This window comes from Tupaia chinensis, unplaced genomic scaffold, assembly GCF_000334495.1.
Source record: "Tupaia chinensis unplaced genomic scaffold, TupChi_1.0 Scaffold147500_1, whole genome shotgun sequence".
Taxonomy (NCBI): Eukaryota; Metazoa; Chordata; class Mammalia; order Scandentia; family Tupaiidae; genus Tupaia; species Tupaia belangeri.
In genome coordinates this window covers 1,100,073-1,109,804 of record NW_006207351.1, presented here as the reverse complement: position 1 = coordinate 1,109,804, position 9,732 = coordinate 1,100,073, and the positions used below count along the sequence as shown (strand labels likewise).

The 9,732-nt window shown below is 57.8% G+C and overlaps 1 protein-coding gene across 1 annotated transcript in view; it reads left to right on the top strand.

Annotated features, from left to right (window-relative positions):
* The window catches only part of CFAP100 (cilia and flagella associated protein 100), a 23,160-nt gene extending 14,184 nt beyond the window's left edge, over nucleotides 1-8,976 (top strand). Inside the window, exons 14-18 of the mRNA XM_014584681.2 lie at nucleotides 69-220; nucleotides 5,717-5,852; nucleotides 6,788-6,993; nucleotides 7,960-8,053; nucleotides 8,713-8,976. Of these exons, the coding sequence (XP_014440167.1) occupies nucleotides 69-220; nucleotides 5,717-5,852; nucleotides 6,788-6,993; nucleotides 7,960-8,053; nucleotides 8,713-8,826 (702 nt within the window). The 3' untranslated portion in view covers nucleotides 8,827-8,976. The remainder of the gene's footprint in view (nucleotides 1-68; nucleotides 221-5,716; nucleotides 5,853-6,787; nucleotides 6,994-7,959; nucleotides 8,054-8,712) is intronic.
* Nucleotides 8,977-9,732: the final 756 nt, after the last annotated feature.

The following is a 9,732-nucleotide window of genomic DNA, read 5'->3' as shown; positions in this document are numbered from 1 at the left end:
GCCCTCTCTCCCATCCAGGAGCTGCAGGAGCTGCCCTGCCCCTCCCCTCTGCCCTCTCTCCCATCCAGGAGCTGCAGCTATATTTCACAGAGCCCCAGCAGCTCCTGGACGTCTTCACAAAGCTGGAGGAGCAGAACCTGTCGCTGATCCAGAACACACAGGAGATGGAGGAGACCCTGGAGGAGCTCAACCTCACCCTGAAGAACACCCAGATCCGCATGTGGGTCTACACTGCGGGCGGATGCCCCACCAGCTGTCGACTGAGACCGCCAGGGTGCAGGGAGCTGGGCTGTGCGTGCCCCCGCCCACCTTGGCCTTGCTTTTCTGGAAACTTCCCTTTGAGCTTGTTTGCGGGCCTGGCCCTGGAGAAGCCTCGTCTGGCCACAGCTGAGCTATGGGTGGGACAGAGCCCAGCAGGCCTGGGGGCAGGGTTGGCAAGGGGAGCTTACAGGACACCCCACCACTCCCTGGAGCAGGACCTCTGCCGGGCATTCCTCAGGACCCTGATCCCAGGCTTCCTGGCAGCTCCATGTGCTTCGCCCAGAATGTGCTCAGAGCACCTGTTTTGTGGGGAGGGCCTGGAGCTGCCTGTCTCCCACATCCCAGACTGCAGAGGCGGGGTAGGCACAGGCCCTGAGCCCTGTGCTTCCAGGCTGCCATGAGTGCATCTTCTACCCTGACAGCCAGGACACAGGTGAGAAGAGGCCTGTCCTGAGCAGGACAGGCTGGGAGGGTAGGGGGCCTGGAGTACTGCAGCAGGAGCCACAGAGGACTTCCTGGAGGAGAAAGGTGTCCCCACTTGTCCAGTGCAGCAAGGCGGCCAGGGCCCTGGGAGATGCCCACGGATCTGACCAAAGGTCCAGCAGACCACTGTCCCATCCTCACCTGAGCCTACCTGAGGCTCTCGGGGTCCCTCCTGTTGGGGATCCACAGGCCTCCCTGGGACCCTCCCCAGGGAGCCACCGCTGGGGTCCAGGACAGCTGGGCAGGGTAGGGCATGGGCACTAGGACAGGCCTGTCCACAGCAGGACCCACCCATCACTCCCTGCTCAGGGGGCAGGCCTGATCTAAGCCCTGCAAGGTGAGGCAAGGCCCGGCCCTCCTGGAGCCAACCTTCGAGGGTGGCAGGCACAAAGCAGGCCCAGACTGGACATGGAGGTCGAGCCCAGGGTGAGGGCACGTGGGGTGGGCAGGCAGGTCCAGGAGAGAGTGTCACCTTGGCTCGCAGCAGGAGCTTCCCGTAGGGAAGGAGGCAGCACAAGGAGCTCAGGAGGAAGGGAGGCCAGGAGGCCCGGGGCCCATGGCAAGTGCTCCCAGCACACAGCCCATGGCGGGGGCCTCCAGAATCCTATACCACCAGCCCTCAGGCAACACTACGCTCCCTGGAAAGGGGGGCAGCAGGGTCAGACAGCAACGAGCCGGGGAGAGGCAGGCAGCCCCAGCTTTCCAGAGAGCTGGCAAGGACCAGGCCCCCTGTAGCACACACGGCTCACGGCAGAGTGCTGGGTGACGCCCAGCAGCTGACTCTGGCCAGGAAGCCGCCCCCTCACAGAGCCGCTCCCTGAGCACCAGCCCTTTGCCCACATGCATTCACCTTCCACAAGCTCGGCCCTCTCCCAGCAAAAGTCGGAGCACGATGTGTGAGAAACAGAAGACGGACACTGAACAGGTCTACATCCGTTACAGAGAGTGCGTCAGTAATTAGGAACCTTCCAGAGCAGAAAGCCCTGGGCCACATGGGCTCTCTGGGAAGTCTACAGAGCACGCGAGGAGGAAATCCCACCGCTTCTCTGCGATCTCCGGAAGCGGGGCGCAGAGGGAGTGCTTGGTAGCCCACGCCCAAACCGCATGGTGCGAGGGAGGAAGCATGTGCACCGACACCTCGCGCCAGAGGCACAGGCCCTCCACGGAACACTGCCAAACGGCACGGCAACGTCCTAGGACGGCTATACTCACCCCAGGGGTGCAAGGCTGAGCCAACGTTAAAACAATTGATGTATAAGAGCGTGCCACACCAGCAGGCTAAGGAGAAAAGCCGGTGAGTGTGTCAGCAGGTGGCAGTCGCGGCTGCGGACGGCTCAGCCCGTTCCTCCCCCTTGATTCTAATCAACGTAGGGTGGAAGGATGGGCAGGTGCCACTGACCATGGACAGGGACAATGCAGCCCGCAGGACTGACCTCCACGGGACGGTTCCCGGTTCATGTCTGGAGACCTTCCTAACCATGCTGGGCATGTGTGTGCCCATGACCCAGAGGGGCCAAAGCTGGGGGTGGATCAGGGCCTGAAGTCCCCATTGGAGACAGAGAGGCCTCATCTTTCTCATTCATGGGAAAAATAAATACACTTCGAAAAAATCCAACACCCATTCATGATAAAACTCCTAGACACTCAGAATAGAAGGCCGTTTCCTAGAGCACACCCACAAAACTCGACAGCTGCCATCAGTTAGTGGTGAAAACCTGGACGCTTTCCCACTGCGCTCTGGATAAAGCATCCCATCTCCCCTCATACCCAACACTGCGCGAACAGTAAGACAAGACGCGCATACGTAGATTGGGAAGGGAGGCAGAAAACGGACTGTTTGCGGAAGGCATGACTTCATGAGAAAATTCACAAGTCAACCAAAGCGTTCTGGGGCTGATACGCAACTTCTCGGCTCACCCATCTTCACACCAGCAAGGCCACTGGATGTCTCTCGTGAGTCACGGGGATGCTTTCCTGCCTCTCGCTCTCATTTGCCTGGACCCTAATAATTACAGGGGCCCACCTGATAAGCCAGGACAGTTCCATTTTAAGGCCAGCTGATAAGCAACCATAATTCCATCCGCAACTTTAAATCCTCTTGTCAAGTGACACATTCACAGGTTCTGGGACCTGGGACATGGACATTGGGGAGGGTGCCACACACCGTGGAGCATTACTCGGCAATTAAATGGAAAGCTCTACTAATACACGCCACAGCACAGATGGAGCACGCTGGTGCTGAGAGGAAAGCCAGGCACAAAAGGATCTCCACTGTATTACCAACGTGAAGTTCTAGAAACAGCTGTATTGGTTATCCAGTGCTGCGTAACACACTACCCAAAACACACGTTCACCTCCCGGTTTCTGTGGATTGGGAATCAGGCATGGCTTTGTCTTCTGCTGTGGGGATTTTCATAGAGTGCCCCTCAGTGGTGGCTGAGCTGCAGGCATCAGAAGGCCTCCTTTCTGAGCTTACTGGTTGTTGGTAGGATTTGGTGTCTCTGGAAGCCGTCCTCATGAGGTTCCTCACCACATAGCAGGTTCAGCCATCTGCAGCCAATGACTGCCACTCAGATGGAGATATGAGACTGTGGCTCTGGGGACAGTAAGGGTACCCATCACGCTCAGACCAGATGCCATCAAAACAGCACAATGCACATCCCGAGTCCCCGCCGTGGGACTTACGGACTTCCAGCTCCACAGACAAGCAAACAGAACGCTCCTGGAAACGTGAGAAGGGTGGCAACAATAAGCTGGGTACGGCTCTCATGACTCAGAGGAAAAAGCTAAGGAGACAAAGGGATGAAGTCCCAGCTCCCAGGTAGGACATGAGCAGATGATGTGTGGAATTTCAGGAGACTGAGACAGAACAAACCGGGAAAAGCAAACCCCTCTGAACAGAAATGAAAATAGCCCAAGGTGCAGGGGATGGGCTCACCCTGAGACACATTCCCAAAGACGAAAAGTCCACAACCGAAGAGGAAAAGAAAATTCAGGACCCCACAGAGATGCCAGGAACATTGCATGCCTCACCCCCATGTCCTCAGTCCGAAACGTAGGTGTCTGAGCAGTGCTCTCGAGTTTGCTGGGAGTGGAATCTTCATTTCTGTTCTTGTAGCTGCTAACGTTTCTGCAGGAATATTGTAACTGCCTTCCTTTGTTGTTGTTGTTGTCCCCCTCTCCCACTACTCTGAATATATCATCCCACTTTGTCCTGGTCTGCAAGATTGCTGCTGAAAAATTTTCTGGTTGTTTTCATGGAGTTTCCCCTGTATATGATGTGTTGCCTTTCTCTTACTGCTTTCAGAATTCTCTGCCTTTTGACAATGTGGATATAATGTGTCTTAATGCAGCTATCTCTAGATTCCACCTATCTGGGGACATTCAGACTTAAGGTATCTGGATGAGATACTTCTCTCCACACACTTGGGCAGCTTTCAGCCACTGAGTCTTTACATAAGCTTTCTGCCCTTCTTTTCCTTGAGCTCCCATCATGTATACATTATGTTTTGCTTGATAGTGACTCACAAGTCCTTTTATTTTTTCACTTTTCTTCTTTTGCTCCTCTAACAGAAGTTCATATGACCTATATTTGAATTCACTGATTCTTCCACTTGATGTATATTAAACTTCTCTATTGATTTTTTTCAGTTCATTGCATTCTTCAGCTGTGAATTTTAAAAATATTTTATATTTCTTTTTTTATTACTTATTATTTAATTTGCTACAGGGTCAGGCACTCAACAGAGAGAGACAGAGAAAGTGAAAGTGAGAAAACAAGCCACCAGGTCTAGGACTCAAACCATGGTCGGCCATGTGGGAGTCCACTGGTTGTTTTCATGGAGTTTCCCCTGTATATGATGTGTTGCCTTTCTCTTACTGCTTTCAGAATTCTCTGCCTTTTGACAATGTGGATATAATGTGTCTTAATGCAGCTATCTCTAGATTCCACCTATCTGGGGACATTCAGACTTAAGGTATCTGGATGAGATACTTCTCTCCACACACTTGGGCAGCTTTCAGCCACTGAGTCTTTACATAAGCTTTCTGCCCTTCTTTTCCTTGAGCTCCCATCATGTATACATTATGTTTTGCTTGATAGTGACTCACAAGTCCTTTTATTTTTTCACTTTTCTTCTTTTGCTCCTCTAACAGAAGTTCATATGACCTATATTTGAATTCACTGATTCTTCCACTTGATGTATATTAAACTTCTCTATTGATTTTTTTCAGTTCATTGCATTCTTCAGCTGTGAATTTTAAAAATATTTTATATTTCTTTTTTTATTACTTATTATTTAATTTGCTACAGGGTCAGGCACTCAACAGAGAGAGACAGAGAAAGTGAAAGTGAGAAAACAAGCCACCAGGTCTAGGACTCAAACCATGGTCGGCCATGTGGGAGTCCAGTACCTTAACCACCATGACACCTGCTGGACCTATTTTCTACTTCTCTATTGAATTTTTCATTTTGTTCTGGTATTAATTCCCTGATTTCATTTAGTTGTCTACCTGTGTTCTCTTGCAATCCACTAAGCTTTGATAAGACAGATATTTTTAATTCTTTGTCAGTTTGCAGATTTATTTGTTTAGGTTTTTGCCATAGGCAGCATGTGCTCACCAGAAAGAGAGAGAGGGAGAATGAGAAATCACTCTCCAAGGGGGATGGCCATGCTGTAATCCCTTCTCCTGTAGTCTCCTCTCGGTATTTTGGGCACGCACACACAGACACCTGGCATGATTTTTAAGCTGCCAGGTCTGGGACTTGAACCACAGTCAACCATGTGCAAATTCAGTGCCCCAGTGGTAAAGATTTTGCACTTCACCCCTGCACTCCACTGGCATCCTCTGACATGCAGATACATGGCAGCCAGGACAGCTGGTGGGGTCAATTCTGTACAAAGGCTGGTTGGCTCAGAGGGGCGAGGTGCCTAGGGTCCCAGAGTGAGCAGTGCCCTGCTGCCCCATGCAGGGACCGGGAGGTCAACCAGCTAAAGCAGTGGATCGCCACAATGATGACATCCATCATGAAGGAGGAGGAGACAGCCGCCGAGCTAGAGCTTAAGTCCCGAGTCTTCCACTTCGGAGAGTACAAGGGTGCTCAGCAGGTAGGCCAGGACGGGGGTGGCCACAAGCCATGTGGCATGTGGGCCAGGGAGGGTAAGGGCCCCTGAGGCACCTGCTGGAGGAGCCAACAGCCCTGGGAAATGGAGGTCAAGGCACATGGCCAGTGCTGGGGGCTGGAGGCTGCCAGCTGCACGCTGACTGGGTGCCACGGGCTCAGGGAAGCCTCAGTTTCCACCCACACCAGCTCAGCTTCCCTAACATCATCTACTCCTTCACTTCCTCATTCCACACATTTCTCTGTTCTGTAAACACTGCCCAGCAAGGGCACCCTGAGAGAGGCCCGGCTGGGAGGGTGAGTGCATCCAGAGGGAACCGGTCGACCACCGGCACAGCGCATTCCCTGCCTGGCTGGCCTTCCTCATAGCGTCAGGGTTGGAGGCTGCTGGGTACTGTGGTACTGCAGCACTGCCATGCCCACTACATGCCAGGCAGTGGACAGGGAGCAGGCAGCACGCCTCAGAGCCAGCCAGGGTGTGCACCAGGCTCAGTAGGGCTCAGCCCTGTGGCCACACCTCTCCCCCTCCTCACACACCCATGACAGCAGGGCTGTCTCTATGTCAGAACGTGGGGGATGCCCTGGCTGGCCCTGCAAGTCGCCATGCTTTAGGGAGCAGGGCTCCTTGGAGGTGGCATCCGGTGAGAGGCCGAGATTGGGCATGACCCTCAGAAGGTCAGAACCCAGGACCTGGCCGCCTACAGGGGTGAGGCTCGGATGCTCTGGCCAAAGACAGTCCATCTCAAGTTCTGTTTTGTCCCACGCATCCTGAGCACCCCCCACATGCTGGGCAGGTCTGGGCGTGCACTGGCTGGTCCCCCCCCCCCGCACGACGCGGGCCCCAGGCACGACGTGGGCAAGCCATGGAGCGAGGGCCGCCCCGGCACAGGCCGCTCCGGCACAGGCCTCTCTCCCGCACAGGACAAGCTGCTGGAGAGCCTGAACCACAAGGTGCTGGACGTGTACCGGCACTGCGTGGGCGCCCCACAGGAGGGCAGCCTGGGCACCGTGCAGATGCTGACCGTCATCGAGCACCAGCTGGACGAGCTGCTCGAGAACCTGGAGCGCGTGCCCCAGGCCAAGATCGAGCAGGCCGAGAAGGCCAAGGAGAAGGAGCGGCGCACGAGGTGAATGCTGCCAGTCCACCCTGCCCACCACACCAGCCAGCTCCCAGCTGGGGGAGGAGCCAGGGGACCCAGAAGGGGTTTCAAACTCAGCTGCCGAGTGGTCAGGGAAGGCTTCCTGGAGGAAGCTGTGGTGACTGGCAGTGTGGAATCCTGAGGCTCAGAGAGGGTGTAGGAGGCCAGGAGCTAAGTGAAGGCGTGGCCAGCACGGCCTGGGTCCCGGAGACACCAAGGGAAGGTGTCAACGGGGAGGGGACCTAACAGGGCCAGGCTGGGTGGAGGGGTCGTGCCGAGGCCGAGGGCGCGGCTGCCACGGCTGCCGGGCGGGCGCGGCTGCCACGGCTGCCGGGGTGGGGGTGCTCGCAGCGGGCTAGGAGGGCCCAGGGAGCCTCCAGGAGCTCCAGGGCAAGCTGACAGCAGGCGCCGGCCTGTCCCAACACGGACCAGAGAGGCTGAGGAGTCCCTGGGGCTCAACCTGGGCAGAGGGACCACGGCGAGGTGGGGGCCGTAGCTTCGGGACTGTGGGCTGCTGGTCCTCGCCCCCTGCAGCACCCCAAGGTTGGCACCTCAGACGTCCACCTGTCTGTCCCATATGCATGGGGTTGCTCCCCTGGGTCCCCAGGACCTGCTCAGAACAGGCACTGGCGGCTCAGGGACCTGGTACACACAGGAGGCAGAACACTGCCCTCGCCAGGGGCCGGGCACGTGGGTCAGTCACGGACAGGACCTGGGGAGACATGCCCCTGTGGGCTCTCCTTGGACAGACCTCAGGTTGCCCCGCGGGAGGCAGGAGCTGGGCCCAGGCCGCCTCAGCCAGACTGCACTCCCGCTGTGGGCAGATGGCAGGGCCTGACCTGGCAGGGAAGGGCGGAGCCGTCAGCAGTTCTCACAGAGGAAGCCTGGCCTGACAGCACTGGGTGGGAAGGAGCTGGGAGGGAGCTGCAGGCCTCACACAGCCCTCCCGCACAGGCTTCGGGAAGAGAAGGTCCAGCTGCAGAAACAGCTGCAGGAGGAGCGCATGCAGCGGGCCCGGGCTCGGGCCCAGGCCGAGATCAAGAAGAGGGTGGGTGGGGCTGCCGTGCGGGTGGACAGGAGGGTGCCCAGACTGGGCAGGGCGGTTTTGCAGTCAACCCTGCCCCAGCCCTTTGCAAGCGGCATCTCCTTCAGAGCAAAGCCAGGAGAGCAGGGCACCACGCCCCCTACCGTTGGCCCGGGCTGCCCTCTCCCACCGATGTCTGGCACACTCCCCGCTGGAGGCTGGGGCAGACTGGTGCCATTCCGCTGCCCACCTGCATGTCCCAGGCCCAGGCTGAGCTCACCACCTGGCCCTGGTCCCCCTCTGTTGTGTCTGGGGGTGAATGTGCTGGCTCAGCAGGTGTGACCCCTAAAGCCAGACCAGAGCTAAGCACCCTGGCCTGCTTCCCAGGGGCTGAGCCCTCTCCGTGACCCCATAACTGAGGACGTGGCCGCAGCACAGCCTGGTCTCCCAGCCCACCTCCAGCCCCGCGGCAGTGAGCGGTGCTCCGCTCTGGGCTTGGCTGGTGCCAGGTGCACTGCTCCCGGGGTGTGCAGGGCTGCAGAGGAGCCCGTCCTTGGCTGCTGGGCTGGCCCACAGTGACCAGGCACTGCCCATGCTCACCGGGCCTCTCCCCTGCCTGGGCAACGTGGTGCCCTGGGCCAGCGAGGACGCAAAGCACCCACTAACCGGGCCCATCTCTGCAGAGAGGGAGAAGGCTGCTTTGCCGCTCTCGGCCTCCCGCTCTCAAGTTCAAGGAGACATCTGAGTACAGGACGCTGGACAAGGACAAGGAGCAGCAGCTGTTCTTCTTCACGTAACCTCGGCAGTGCCCAGGCCGGCCGGCAGCAGGGGCGGGGCGGGCGGGCGGCTGGCCATCGCTGGCCCTCGTGTCCTCACTCGGATAGAATAAATCGTATTGCTGTCTTGAAGTCCTGTTGGAGGGAGCTGGCAGGTGGCCGCTGTCCCCAGACCTCAGCCTCCCTCTCGCCAATCCCACCTAGAGCAGTGCTGGGGTGGAGCCGCCTTGGCCCTAATACAGAGCTCAGAGAGCGCGCCGAGGCCACACCGGCACGTGCGGGAACCAGCCCTGCAGAGGGGACAGGCACCGCAGGCTGGGCCGCGAGAGGGCTGGCTCCGGCTGGGGTGACTGCCACACCAACTCGGCTCCCCAAGTTAGGCCAGGTGACATCTTGGGCGTGATCACACAGAAGCTTATTTGTTTTACGAGGAGCAGGGCCGTCACCAGCAGGGGCCCTCGGCAAACTGGCAGACAGCCCCAATCACTCCAGGGGGCCGCTCCTGGGCAGCCCTCCTCTGCCGGCCACTGTGGACGGCTTGGCTCGCTGGGTGGCCAGAGGGCTGAGGGGCCTGCCCGGCAGGCAGCTCCAGCCCCACGCTTTGGTCAGTGACAGCACAGACAACGTCCCAGGGAGAGACAGAGCTCACACCCCAACTCGGTGTCACTCCCAAAAGCGAGTCCCCAAATCCAAGATACCAAGAAACCCAGAAAGTGCAGGGTCTGGAGGGTTCCAAGCAGAGAGCCCGACAGCATCGGACGGAATCAACATACTTGACAGGCATGGGGTGAAACGAAGCACCTGTGTCCCGTCCGTGAACAACAAATGTGCACACACGCTGCCGTGTTACACGCCCGGCCTCGACCTCGGCACCAGAGCACACTGTACCCTGCGGCAGGCCGCCCGGGCGCACCGCGGGCCGGACAA